At 35.8% G+C, this 15977-nt stretch overlaps 1 protein-coding gene across 1 annotated transcript in view; it reads right to left on the minus strand.

The window, feature by feature from the left end:
• Window positions 1-15977, minus strand: part of LOC136830105 (uncharacterized) — a 375313-nt gene that overhangs the window by 44366 nt on the left and 314970 nt on the right. The window contains 1 exon segment of the mRNA XM_067089297.1: window positions 15587-15736. Within this exon segment, the coding sequence (XP_066945398.1) occupies window positions 15587-15736 (150 nt within the window).

Genomic DNA, 15977 nt, shown 5'->3' on the forward strand with positions numbered 1-15977 from the left:
TACCAATCAAACTTTCCTTTACATGATGTGTAATAATAAACTAACTGAGAGAGAGAGAGAGAGAGAGAGAGAGAGAGAGAGAGAGAGAGAGAGAGAGAGAGAGAGGTGTTGATCAGGAACCAGTGACGCAATTTCATATCCTGTTTACACTCTCAAACATGACAGGGGTCGTTGTAACAGGAACGATACGTGTGCGGACTGACAGGTCTGAATTATATGTTTATTGACCAGGATTTCTTTCAGGCATTATCTTAAGTGTCTCTCTCTCTCTCTCTCTCTCTCTCTCTCTATCTCTCTCATATATATATATATATATATATATATATATATATATATATATATATATATATATATATATATATATATATATATATATATATATATATAATATTGATGCAATATTTTGAAATAGAAAAATATAGAAAAATATTAAAATTTCGTCAAGTAAATTTCTTTAGAACCTCACAATGGATGTATAAAAAATATCCATACTTGCTCATACATACATACATACATACATATATATATATATATATATATATATATATATATATATATATATATATATATATATATATATATATATATATATATATATAACGAGCCTACCTACTCTCTTTGACACAGTAATAAATGACAGGAATGTTCTTGTAACTTTTTTTCCCTCAAGAACGTTCAAAGCAAGCACTACTCTACCTATCTGCCTCCCGCACCCCTCCCTCCCCCAGCGAGGGCGTGCATGCGCGCCGACGTGAGCGCGCACGCACACAAGCACGTGAACATTTATTACTTTAGGAATTCCAGTTTCTCCATTTTTTTTTCTTTTTCTGCCGACCACAGAATACCTTCCTGACCAAAATGATATTTTGGTGGTCATAATAATGGGTTTACCAGATGTCTTTTAAGATTTGACTTAATGGTGGTTATTTCCTAAAACAATATATATATATATATATATATATATATATATATATATATATATTATTGTTAGAAATTTATGCAAATATATTGGATATTTCATAAAGACGGTTAAATTTTCTCTTCATGTCTCTTTGGTAATGTAGGTTATTGTTAGAAATTTTTGCAAAGTGGGCTTGGACCTTTCACTTAAAGACGGTTATATTTTTCCTATACTGCGACGACATTCTGAATGCTATCTCTCTCTTTGTGTGTGTGTATGCATAAGTATATATATATATATATATATATCTATACATGAAATCTGTTTAACGAATCTGGTATATAAAGTTCATTCTAAAAACGTGACAAGTCCTGAAAATCCTTGAGGATAATGAGTCTTTATTATAAGTCTTTCAAAGTTTAAAAACTTAACAAGTCTTGAAAATCCTTGACTAAAACGTTGTACTAAATTACAAACTCCACCTTTGCGTTTCCAGCGACCCAAAATTAACTCCACTTCTGTTATTATTCAGCATGTGAAAAAAACTCACTTGCCCAAACAAAGGTCAAACAGAGAGAGAGAGAGAGAGAGAGAGAGAGAGAGACTCATTCCATTCTCACGAGATTCATGGCCACAAGACCTCGCTCATTCACGGAGATATTTAAAAAACAGGAATTGGGCATTTTTCAAAGTACCACGTTCATTTGTGCTATTACAGAGTACTTCACAAAATTACAGAAGGATTTCGGAAAATTACAAAGGATTTCGGAAAATTACAAAGGATTTCAGAAAGGTACAGAAGGATTTTAGAAAATTACTTAAGGATTTCAAAAACTTAAATAAGGATTTCAGAAAGTTCAAGAAGGATTTCAGAAAATTACAGGATTTCAAAAAATATAACAGGAGGATTTCAGAAATATACAGAAGGGTTTTAGAAAATTACGGAAGGATTTCGGAAAATAACAAAGGATTTCGGAAAGGTACAGAAGGATTTTCGCAAATTACAGAAGGGTTTCAGAAAGGTACAACAGGATTTTAGAAAATTACAGAATGATTTTGGAAAATTACAGAAGAACCTCTAATAATTACAGGAGGATTTCTGAAAAGTACAGAGGGATTTAAAAAAATTACAGAGTACTTAACAAAATTACAGAGGGATTTCAGAAAATTACAGATGGATCTTCCAGAACGGCTCATGATTGATGGTAACGAAGGCACGCAGTTGCCTGATAGAAACCTCTCTCTCTCTCTCTCTCTCTCTCTCTCTCTCTCTCTCTCTCTCTCTCTCTCTCTCTCGTGACATGTAGCACTAGTGCTGATGGGAAGTTGCGAGTTTCACTAATGTAATGCGTTCCTTTGTTAGCCATTTTATGAAACTTTTTCGTCTTTTCTTATAACACTGTTTAAACTTAATTTTCATATCGGTTAATTTTATCTGATGAGGTTTTTTCTTTCTCACTTCTTGCAAATAATAATCTGGGAGCGACGCCTTTTCGCTAATGTTTTCGAGTAAATACCAATTTTTAAAAAAGAAATTACTTGCATACGCACACACACACACACACCGCTTATATATTTCATTCCGAACCACACCTCTTTCTTAATTTACTTTGATATTTCATCCAATTTTCAAAATACTGCCACTTAATACGAATGATTTTATATAAATACTGACGAAATGATTTTTAAATCACAACCCACCCGGCAAATTCCTGAGATGTATGCTAGTGCTGCACCAGTCCTTTTTTTTTTTCCCCGGCCCCTAGGTCAGGTTACGTTACGTTTTAGTAGACAAGCAGTAATTTGGGTGTGGGAGACACTATGAGAGTATTTTCAAGAAAATTCTATGGTTAGTTTTTAAGATCTGGCGTTCCACTTTTTTCAGGGAAAGGTCCCGTACTCGGTTACATCTCGGGAAAATACCTCAGGACGTAGATAATTCCAGGTGACCTTCCTCTTGACCACATTTTCAAAACAGAAACATCAAAATCCACCTTTCACATGAAAATACTGAAGGTTGGCAAACTGAATATTATTCAAAGTGAATGTTAATGAATGGACGTTATTCAAATTCACCATTACTCACATATAACCCCAAGACAAGAATGTCGTTGACATTGAATGTTCTACAAAGCAAATGTTTATAAACCGGTATTATCCGGGAAGAACAATATTAACATGCAATTTTATTCAAAAGCACATTATTCAAAAAGAAAGTTATTCAAAATGAATCTTATCCCACGATTTTTATCACAATTTACCTTAATAAACAGCGTATTTCAAAAAGGAAAGTTATTCATACTGAACAATATGCAAAGCGAATATCAAACACTGGATATCACTGTATAAAAATGTTATTCAAAACGAATGGTAATGAATAACGTCATTCAAAAAGGAATCGTTAACAGATACAGAGAATTCACTTCGTAACAGATGTTATTCTCACCGACTACGCAGAAGCATTTTTCCCAGGGGTGCCATTCACAATGAATAACAATCAAAACGTTCCCAGAAAATTAACATTCAAGAAGAAAGTTCCTCAGAATTATTATTCAGGGCGTCGTTCACCGAAAAATGAACGTTACTCAGCCAAGCAAAACGCCTTCGCGGAACAACTGGAGTTGTCACCCACATAATAAGATCGGTAATATTCGGGACGACTGAGGCAAGATATTCCGGTCAAAGGAATGTTGTCGGAAAGGTTTGATATTTCAACGGAATTTATTCCGTTAAGTTTTATTTTTAAGGAATGCTACAGGATATCATCTATCTATCTATCTATCTATCTATCTATCTATCTATCTATCTATCTATATATATATATATATATATATATATATATATATATATATATATATATATGTAGTAATTATTATTCACATTTCCCTATTAACTTCTCGATTTCAAGCGTTTCCAAAATGTGAAGAAATTGAGAAGTTAAGAGGGCATTGTCGTTAATAAATACTACACACACACACACACACACACACACTATATATATAATATATATATAAATATATAAATATATATATATATATATATATATATATATAAAAATTATAAAGAAAAGGGTTACCTTCAGAATCTGCAACAATTTCATTCAAGTACATCTACTCTCGCGTATATATAAACAAACCATACTTCCCTTATTCTTTTCCCTAAACCTCATTCCTACACAGGAAACAATACCGCACCGTGCCATAGCATTCCAGCCACCTAATACACTACCTGTATAGGGCGTTGGTATACCTGATGTATACCTGACACGCAAATAAAAAAAAAAAAAGCAAGAGCGCTGGAACGTGACAATACATTTTTCTCTACTTATTACCATTCCTTTCAACTAATATAAGCTTGACACGCATATTCGTGTCATGCGTTTGGGGAGCGCTGGAATGTCCGATGCTTCTCTCTCTCTCTCTCTCTCTCTCTCTCTCTCTCTCTCTCTCTCTCTCTCTCTCTCTCTCAGACACATTGCGGCTCCAGTTTACGAAAAATCGCATTTTTAAAGGTAAAATGCATTTTTCTCTCTCTTCCTCTCTCACTCTCTCTCTCTCTCTCTCACACACACACACACACACATTGCGGTTCCAGGTTGCAAAAGGTAAGTTTCTCTCTCTTTCTCTCTCTCTCTCTCTCCCCTTGCGAATCCAATTTACAAAATACAAATTTCTCTCTCTCTCTCTCTTTCTCTCTCATTGCGGTTCCAGTTAACAAAAAGTAAATCCCTCTGTCTGTCGCCTTGCGAATCCAATTTACAAAGTACAAATCTCTCTCTCTCTCTCATTGCAGCTCCAGTTTACAAAAAACCTCTCTCTCTCTCTCGCTTTAATCTGACTAAAAGAGTGTTTGCCTGTCATTTCCCTCGATTCAATTTCAGGTCACGTGACGTTGTCGTCACGGAACAAACGTCCATAATGGGGAAAAACGATCAATGAGAAAAACGTTCTGGGGGGCCGGGCCACAGGTTGCATGTTGTCGTAATGGCTTGTTGCGAAAAAGTGGGCGTGGCATGCTATGAATAATGATGATGCTTAAAGTGATGAGTTTTAGTACACGGATGTAAAGAAATTACAGGGGTTAAATACTGCTTTGCGTAATATCAACAGGTGTCTGTGTCTATTTACGTATTTAGGCCTATGCATGTATGTATGTGTTTGTGTGTGCTTGTGTTTGGATATAGGATGAAGAGCTTACGCTGTAGTACGTGAATTTATATTACAGCGCAATTTCGTCATAGCAACTTCATTATCAGTCTCTCTCTCTCTCTCTCTCTCTCTCTCTCTCTCTCTTCTCTCTCTCTCTCTCTCTCTCTCTCTCTCTCTCTATATATATATATATATATATATATATATATATATATATATATATATATATAATGTGTGTATATATCTGCATGTACGCGTTTGTGTGTAAGCGTATTCGCACACGCAAAGCAAACCGACATTCCAACTCGGCAACAAAGCCTCTCTAGATAGGCCAGGATGCCTCTCCACGAGAATTTGGGATGTCCTTCTGGATATGTAGGTTAAGAGAAAGGGCCACAGAGGGGCCCACTCCTGCGGGGAGGGGCAGGGGAAGGAAGAAAGGGGAGGGTGTAAACGGGGGGGGGGATTGCTCGCCCAGATCGGGGCCAACGACTTTTGGGATGCTGAGGTTCATTAACATATTCAGGTTGCGTTTGGAAATTTGGCAAAAAAAAAAAAAAATAGTAATAACAACAAGAAGACAATAATACAAAGAAGAAGAAGAAGGCGTTAATAGAAGGAAAATGAATATAAATGAAGATGGTTTATATGAAATTTAAGAAACTGCCATGGGAATTAATATATATATACCATATATATATATATATATATATATATATATATATATATATATATATATATATATATATATTTATATAAATTATATATATATATATATATATATATATATATATATATATATATATATATATATATATATATATATATATATATATACATACATATATATATATATATATATATATAGAGAGAGAGAGAGAGAGAGAGAGAGAGAGAGAGAGAGAGAGAGAGAGAGAGAGAGAGATTCAACACATCAGGAAAACGGCGGAACAAATGTGTCAAAATATCAAAACATCACATTGATAACAATTACACTTAAATGAAACTCAAGAAATTAAAGACACTTTTGTGGTCACATAATCATGAAACTGGAACCGCGCGCAGAAAACAAGCACAGAAATCGAGAGAAAAATTCTTAGGCGATAGAAGTCGACGTAAAAGGAAATATATACACGGAATTGAGTAGTGCAAGGTTATAAGTCTCTTTGCGAGGTCTTGTCCGATATATGTTGCAATGCTCATGCACGAGTGTCTTTTGATAATCTTTTAAAAATTATTTTTTTAAAAATCAAATAAATTTCGGAAGACAAATTTCACAACTGCAGTTTCTTTTGATAATCTTTTTAAAATTATTTTTTATGCTTGCAATGTCTATAAGCAAATGTCTTTTTAGAATCTTTTTAAAATGAATGTTTAAAAATCAAATAAATTTTAGAAAAATTCCAAATCAATTTTCAAATTTTATGTTGCAATGTCTATTAACAAATGTCTTTTGATAACCTTTTCAAAATTATTTTTTAAAAATCAAATAAACTTCAGAGATCAAATCCCAAATTAATTTTAAAAATTAATGTTTCAACGTCTACAAAATAATGTCTTTTGATGACCTTTTTAAAATTATTTTTAAAAATAAAAACCTTCACAAAAATTACAAATAAATTTTAAAAACTTTATGTTGCAATGCTCATGCAAGAGCCTCTTTTGATAACCTTCTTAAGTGATTTTTTTAAAATTAAATATATTTCAGAAAACGAATTCCAAGTAAATTTTCAAATTTTTGTTGCAATGTCTATAAACAAACGTCTTTTGATAACCTTTTTAAAATTATTTTTTACAAATCAAATAAATTTCAGAAAAAAATGCCAAAAATTTTTTAAACATTCTAAAAATATAAACATTTTCAGATACATAACCTTTGGCAAAAGGCATAAACTATTTTGTTAAACAAATTATTTAAATAATAGCAACAGCTGTTTCCTTATTTTAAGACCCAGAACTTGACGTCACAGCCATATGATTTCTCCCGCATATATAAATTAATTTTCCAGAGCCAAAGAAATTTGATTCACCCATGTGCGCATAAATTTAATTCTTCGCCATTATATAATTAATGTGTCAGCAGGCCATGGAAAATACACTTATAGCACACATGCGTGCATGTGTGTATATAGTGTACATATATACATATATATAGTATATGTTATATTTTACATATATGTGAATATATATAAGTACCTATATTTATATATACATACACATAACATATATATACATACAGTATATATACATATATATATATATATATATATATATATATATATATATATATAATGCTGCATGACAGAATATATATTTAAACACACACAAATGCTCATTGAAAAATAAAAAAAGTCACCTGGTCCAGGAATCAAGTGAAGAAGAAGAAGAAGAAGAAGAAAAGAAAAAGAAGAAGAAGAAAGAAGAAATCCAGGAATCATATATATAAGAATAAGAAATAATATATATATATATATATATATATATATATATATATATATATATATATATATATATATATATATATATATATATATATATATATAAAATATATATATATATACATATATATATAACGAAAAAAACGTTACAGAATAAGCAATGAATAAAACTAAAACTAAAATCATGCTATAACGTTTAAAACGTTCCATTTCAGTATCTCCCCTGCACCACTAACGTCATACTATTCTCAGACCCTTTATGACCCTGGGGAGGCTTGGCGCACAAATTAAGAAAGTTTCCCCCCCCCCAAACCCTTTTACGACCATGGGACGGAAAACAAATTCGAACCCAAAGCCCCTAGATGAGAGAGAGAGAGAGAGAGAGAGAGAGAGAGAGAGAGAGAGAGAGAGAGAGAGAGAGAGAGAGAGAGAGGCCAACTGAAGATCTGAGGAGAGGAGACGGGTGCGAAACGACGCCTAAAAAAGGAGATGCCCTAACCATCTGGGTGCCAGCATCCCTTCCTTTCAACTGTCAGTTACCGGGAAAAGAGACGGGCAGGAACAGAACATGACAGAACAGGACAGGAACCTTATTCGGCAAACAGCGAGGATTAAAAGGCTTCGATTATGGTAATTTTTTTTTTTATCCTACTTACCTTCGCCAATTCCTCATTAAACAATGAACAATTCTCTAGGTAATTAAAGTCTGTTAATACAATGAAAATTACACGGCATCAATAATGAAATTCACTTTGAAATTACGAAGGATAAATAAAATGCACCGGGTAGCTCACGACGTCACTAAAGAAAACGGTTGCAGCGGTTGATAACTTTCAGGGGATACTCGCCCAATACGGAAAAATTTTTCATGAACGAACCCTTTTGCTCAGTTTTTTTAAGCCTTCATATCAATGTACCTGAGAGAGAGAGAGAGAGAGAGAGAGAGAGAGAGAGAGAGAGAGAGAGAGAGAGAGAGAGAGGATTAGTAAAGTTAACCCTATCCTAATTCCAACGTCTTTCTTGGGGCTTATCAAGGATTTCACCCGATAAGAGATAAAACTTTAAATTAAGGAGGGTAAAGTTCCCTAAATACGGCAGATGGTGATAACGCGTATCTCTAGACCTTGAAATGAGAGCCGGCTTCAAAATCAACTATTGTAGGAGTGTAGAGATAAAGTTGACACGGCTCATTATCAACATTACAGTGACATTTACATGTATTTTAAGTTGGTGATCAGGCTTTTTTTTTGTACAGGGGATAGTTAACGAATTAGTAACATTCAATTTATATATATTTGATAAATGTTGATGAAATTGCATGTATTACGTAACATTACGTAACTCTCTCTTAACACCCATCTCTCTCTCTCTCTCTCTCTCTCTCTCTCTCTCTCTCTCTCTCTCTCTCTCTCTTTCTCTCTCTCTCTCTCATAATTTGTGCATGTATATTTTATTAACACCTGCAAATTGCAAAATTTACTCCTTTTTTTAAATTAACCAATCGATATTAATAACCTATGAGAATAAAGCACATATATATTTAATATATATATATATATATATATATATATATATATATATATATATATATATATATTCCTGAAATTTATCATATCCCATTAACTAGCCCTATAACGCATAGGACGAACAACAAAATATTCTTTTGAAAAGTTATTAATAAAAAAAACCCCGATAAACAAACCATAAACATTTCAAAGTCACGAGTCAACAAAAACACCAAACGCATAAGACGTAACGTCTACGGAACGAACAAAAATAACTCGACGTCTACGAGAAGAAAGTGCTGGGCTTAACGAGGTACCTCCCTCTACCTCGTCCAGAAAAATAAAAAAAGACCCATAAAAGAACGATGGCACCGAAGACATTACTAGATTATGCTAATGAACCCGGACAGGTGTGTGTAAGCTCACCAGCCAAGTTGGCAATAAGTAAACAATGCAGTTGCAATATGCAAGGTGCCTTTCCCTGCGTGATTTATGCGCCTTCAACTTATCTAGACGTTGCAAGGTGTATTGCGATTGCTTATGAATTAAACAAGTGCTTGTTGTGGGGATGTGTCATGTGTGTGAGTCCCCCGTGTCCATTTATGAATAAAATATCTAATAATGTTTGGGCATGGGTGTTGTTGGCTGTGAGTCAGATGTCTGCTGTATTTGGTTGACAAATAAACAATAATTGTTTGTTTCTGTGCTGTGTAATTTCAAATCAACCGTGTTTGCTTATTTCATAAATAAGTATGTATCCATTACAACATATGAGCTTATGTTGTAATGACAAGTTTATACATAGATACAGCCATAACATTGTACACACGAGAGAGAGAGAGAGAGAGAGAGAGAGAGAGAGAGAGAGAGAGAGAGAGAGAGAGAGAGGAATTATCAACGTCCGTTAAACTTGGGACTTACAAGTCCTGACATGCGGTCAGCTATCCAGAATAACATCGGTCTAAACAACAATCACCTTAAAAATGAGCAAATCTGAACAATCGTCGATTTATCTAGATAAAAATTCTCATACCAATAAGATCTGGAACCACTTCTGTCTAAATCTGCCTGAAGACTGCTCTAATTGCAGTTTTAAACACAAAACAAACCTTGTCAAACAAAACAAAGGCGACTATTCTAAACCAGAGATCGCGTGAACCAGCAATAAATCTGGTTATAGATGAAAGTCTGAGGGGGAGCGGGAAGTATGGAAGGGGGAGGGGAGGGGTTAATCCGTCTCTGGGATGGGTATCGGCTCGGGATAAGACCACCAGCCGGGAGGCAAAAGGCGACATGGCAACTCAACCCGGCACAATCAAATGTCTTCAAGTCTCAACAGTTTCCTATCCCCCAAAGGCAACGCCCGGTTGGATACCGAACATATTTGGCCACCACGCTGCCATCCATAGTGGCCATTTACTAAATGTGACTTTTATTGGCTATTAAAAAAAACCGGCTATACTGGGTGAGATGTTATTGTTTTCATTCACGCCAAACAGGCGCCGTAATGGCAACACATTCCGCGCTCACTTAAAATGCATCCTGTTTTAAACCGTATCTTTGCATGTTTCTCACGATAAAAGTAACTGACGCCACGACAAACTCCATAGAACGTGTATAAATCGGTATAATAAGTAAAATGCAAAAAAAAATACTCACCTAAAAGCATATCACTTGCACGTGAATACCTCAGTCGCCCCCCACGAAGTTCGAACCAAATTTCGGCCCTGGCACTCGGAGGAAATCAGAAAAAAACACACGCGCACACAACCTTCTCTGGTATTTCCCAAAGCAGCAGTTTCACAAACACCAACTATTTCCTTTCGACCGTTGCTCTCTCTCTCCCACAAACGTGATTTCTGGCACTGCTAGAGATTTAAGAACCAGGAGTCACTGTTTCTCTGGTAGCTTTAGTCTCGACGTCTAGTCGCAGTCTACCCTCACTGCCAGACTTCTGTCAGTCTACTACAACGAGGAGGGCCTCGGCCCGCCGAAGGGTGTGTGATCTCCATACCCCTGCCCAGGGCCCAGGGGCACCTTCCCTCTAATGCCAACTACCAATTTAATGCCTCAACCAATTATGCTTTAGGCAAGTCATTCGCTCCAGTATTTGTCACATGTTTAGACTTTGTTTCTTTTAATTGTTATTCGTTTCATTCGCTTAGGCTTCATTCATCAAGTTTAACACTAGAGGAGTAAGCTCTTCCAACCCGTCATTACTCTTACTAAATTCTCTTGATGCTGATACAAATTCTAAGCTAATCATTACCGGTGGCCATATGAATATTATTATGAAATCAAACGTGAATCCAAATACATTACCTAGCAACTCCCCATCTGCCTCCCACGTGAGCCAACGAAGTATCCTAACGACTTCAAGAGCTTGGCTCCAAACATTTACGTTTACTCCAATACGCCCCCGCGAGCACATGTTACCCATTCTAAACGCCTACTACTTTAAATTAACCACTCTTCTTTAATACTTTAACTTGAAATGAAAATTAAATTGTTATTTTATTCTGAACAAACGGCACAGGGTACATAGCGCCTAGTCATTCGGACACCGCCCCTGACTTCAGCTTCGGCGCGTATCAGCTGGGGGTACCGTATGAGCAGAATGGGAGGAGTCTGGAAGGGAACAAGGTACGGTTTCCCATATGGTACTAATGGAAGCGTGTTTTCTACCTTATCTCTGACACGCATCTTTCACGTGGATATTTACGTGGTTTGCGTAATAACTGACCGGTGTAGGGCGTTGCCGGTATTTAAAGGTAAAACATTATGTCAAAATTCGTAAACGAGCAGCTTCAAAAGTGCTACGATGCTGTCAACAAGGAGACACCTTTCTGGAGCGTCCACGCCGCCCGCTGCTTTCTTTCGAGCGGAAAGCTTCACGGGTCAAGCAGCAATGCTAAATGATTTCTCCTGACCTTAGTCCCAGACCCGCAGCTGCCAGTAATCCGTCAATCCTTCCAAAATGAAAAGACCGGCTGTTCTGCGGTGAACAGCTGATCACACCATATTTCGTTATCGGTTTGTTTTTCCTTAAAACATCTAAACGGCTCGTTTGCCCCTTACTAAGCTGTCTGCGAATGTAGCGCTTATGACAATCTCGCCTGGTGTGGTTTTCGATCCATTCTGACGTAACCACGTTTGGAATTTATGATAATTTCTTCGGTTTACTTAATTCAAGACCAGACACATTTGCCGGTTTTATATTTCACGAGATATGAAATATTTCATTACCATAACGAATGTTAACCGCTTTCTGAGTACATTTGAGGTACATGTATTAATTTCGTGTGTGTGTGTGTGTGTGTGTGTGTGTGAGAGAGAGAGAGAGAGAGAGAGAGAGAGAGAGAGAGAGAATGCTATTTTGTATTCAGTGAGGAGAAAGCTTTACCCCTTGTTTTATAGCTCTTCCATATTTAAATTACGTGGGCGTCTAACATCGTGTTTGTGTGTGCGTGCGTGCGTGTGTTTAACGCTCCCTACTTAACACATTCCTACTATGAATAAAATCAGCAATAAATTTACGATACAACAAAGCATCTTCTCCGCGGATAATACAACTGAAAGAAGGATACTAAATGCATATATGTAATAAAGGGCGTTTCCCCATTTCAAAAGGTGGCTTCTAAGAACACCACTTAACAGTCCCCGCCGGATTCTCACACGAAATAGTCCCAAGATCGATACCAGGCGGGGTACGGAACAAGGACTACTTTTAGAACCTTTAACTAAAAAATCGAAAATATCTTTGTGCATTTAATAAGTGCGTTGTTCAAACCACGGTCTAGTTTGGTTTAAACTATGCGTGGAAACGCCTCATTGGTGTCGGTTCGTGTTACAGTCGAGTTGCCATTAGCAGCTTTTATTGTTTTTTCTTCTTTTTTAAAGTAAATTCTTGCATAACATTGCGTGACACGCCATCATTATGGCACTAGTATTTTTTAATAAATATATATTTTTCCCATGTTCGTGGTCCATTAAATTCTTAGCCAGGATTCCAGAATTTTTTTTATGACAGAACTGTCTGAATCCAGTAGTCCAAAAATATAGTGTATGGAATATGCTATTATTTAGATCATACAGTGTATAAAAAATAAACAAGGATGATAATGAGAGAGAGAGAGAGAGAGAGAGAGAGAGAGAGAGAGAGAGAGAGACAAAATAACATAAATCAGAAAGTATATATGTAATCTATATACTGTATATATATATATATATATATATATATATATATATATATATATATATATATATATATATATATATATATATATATATATACTATATATTACTTAGTTTCATTACCATATTTCGTTTATTTCAACTGGTGAATAACTTGATCAAAATAACCTGATCACGAATTTTTCATTTTTAGAAATTTATATTGTTTTATTTAAGTTCATAAACGGAACGTTTACATTAGTTAGAATTTGTTTTAAATGTTTTTCATTCACTTAGAGAACCAATTTGGCTAAAACTGGCCAATCGATTAATGTAAGAGAAATATATAACATGAATGGACTCCCCTCGTCAGGTAATGACAGACCTGCCCCTACGAACTCAAATAATAAATAAATAAAATAATTAAATAAAAATCTGGCTTGGGCACAAGTACTGCAAGCTATTAAAAGCCACAGCCGTTTTGCCTTTGTATCGGCACCTCTTGAATAATGTTTCATAAGGTATTTGGTTACTCTCTTGTGCTTAGCCCTGTTAGTACCTTATCTATCAGCTTCCGCTTTCTACATATCAACCATTTTTTTTTAAATTTGACGTTACTGAAAGAGCATTATGAAGCATAGTCCTTGTATGGTGCTATTTGGCTCGTTATCCACGCGTCAGCTACTCCGAGGTGCTAGTACTAAACACCATATGGTAAATTGTAAAGTAGACGGTCGCACGAAGATATCGTTTATTAATATAATTTGTCGACCACACAATATAGAAATGGGTGTATATGTATATAATATTTGGATCCCCGAGAGGCTAGTACTAAACACGGCGTTTGGGACGCTTAGGCCATGTTTAGTACTAGTACCTCGGGGTGGGGGACGCGGAGATGAGAAGCCAAAGTAACACCCCGTATATCTCATCAGATTTGAATTTTAGTGGATGTTATGAATTCTGGTTTGTAAAGTAGTATTTACTAGTCTACTGGACAAGCACATGCAAAACCACAGAGAGAGAGAGAGAGAGAGAGAGAGAGAGAGAGAGAGAGAGAGAGAGAGAGAGAGAGAGAGAGGGGGACTGACTTCCATATAAAATCAGCTGGACTTGTTTTCGGGAACGAAAGCGACCACCTCTACATACCGGGCGAGTGAGGTCATCCGCGAAACGGGATGCGTATAAAAAAAAAGCGAAAAAGAGAATAGGACGATTTGCAAATCACCCCCCTTCCCATTCCCCTCCTCCCCCCACCTCCCTCCAAGGCCCTTTCTCGAAGATGTGTACCCCAAATTTACGGGTGACCGAACAGGTGCGCGCGTGGGAGGTCAAACCAGTTTTTTATTTTTCTTTTTTAAATGGTCTCGTTCGCAAATTGGTCGAACATTTAAATGGGGTTTTTATCTGCAGATGCTACCACTAACTGGGATTTGTGGTGTCGAAGAATTTTTTTTACCCAGGCGTTCGACTTCGACTATTTTTTTTTTTTTTATCGAAGCCTTTAAAAGGAAAGCGATAAAATCTTAGCAGGATACAATGGCGTGAATTTAAATGCTTCTGCGAGAATTATTCGTGCACTTTCAACAAATGAGTGGCGCAGGCAAAACAGGAACTCACAAAATAATGGTTAAAAAAAGAAGGTTAGCGAAAATGGCCTTTTAACAAATATTTTCTTTTTAGAATTCTATCAAGAAATGCTAAACTGTATCTAAATACTCAGTTGGCTGCATCTCGAATGAACTGAGGAATGGAACGTAAGCCAATTTAATTCGCAGGTAATTAAACAATGCTAACAATGACGGCCTAATTAATAACAAAAATTGAATATTTTTAACCCTTCAAATACTGACTAATAAACTCGAAGAAATTTTCTAAGGTACTTTTGCTTTCCAAGAAGTATTTTTCTCCTTAATTTTTCTGCATTTCTTTTCTCAGATAAAAACAATTAAAATTTGCCCGACCGTTTGCCGGCAATAAGCAATAAATCATTCCTGCACACAGTAATCATTCATTTACGGACAGTAATCATTCCTGTAGAGAGAGTAGTCATTCCTGTACATAGCCTACACCAAGGTCTATGGAGCTCTATAGACCTTGTCTTACACAATCATTCCTGTACAGAAAGTAATCATTTCTGTACAGGCAGCATCGTTCCTGTACAGACAGTAATAATTCCTGTAAAGACAGGAATCATTCCTGTAAAGACAGGAACCATTCCTGTACAGACAGTAATCATTGCTTTAAAGGCAGTAATTATTCCTGTGTAGACAGTAATCATTTCCGTACAAACAGTAATCATTCCTCTACAGAGAGCAATCATTGCTGTACAGAAAGTGATCATTCCAGTACAGAAAGTGGTCATTCTAGTACAGGCAGTAATCATTCCAGTACAGACAGTATAATCATTCCTGTACTTACCTGAATCTGGTCTCTTTCTTGGGACGTGATGCCCTTGGACTGGAGGGAGACGATGAGTGTGATTTTGGACTCCACCCAAGTACGAACTTCCTCCTGAACCTCGACGAATCTGCTCCAGAGTTTCAGGGCTGTTTCGTATCTCAAAATGACCTGCAAGAAATTATAAGAAAATAGATGTCTTCTTTTAGAAATGTTTAAGTAAACCAAGGTTTCTGTGCTTTAAAACTTAAAAAATGTAAAAATAAAGAGCACGTTTTCTAATGGTAACTTTGCACAAATATTCATAACTTCCTTCTTATTGGCTGTATTTTATAGTTTCAAGACGTACAGTTGACCATAAAAATCATAAAGCTACAGCTTTACTATCTAAAATAATTTACTTTTATGAGAC

The sequence above is a fragment of the Macrobrachium rosenbergii genome, chromosome 46 (assembly GCF_040412425.1).
Source record: "Macrobrachium rosenbergii isolate ZJJX-2024 chromosome 46, ASM4041242v1, whole genome shotgun sequence".
NCBI classification, from domain to species: domain Eukaryota; kingdom Metazoa; phylum Arthropoda; class Malacostraca; order Decapoda; family Palaemonidae; genus Macrobrachium; species Macrobrachium rosenbergii.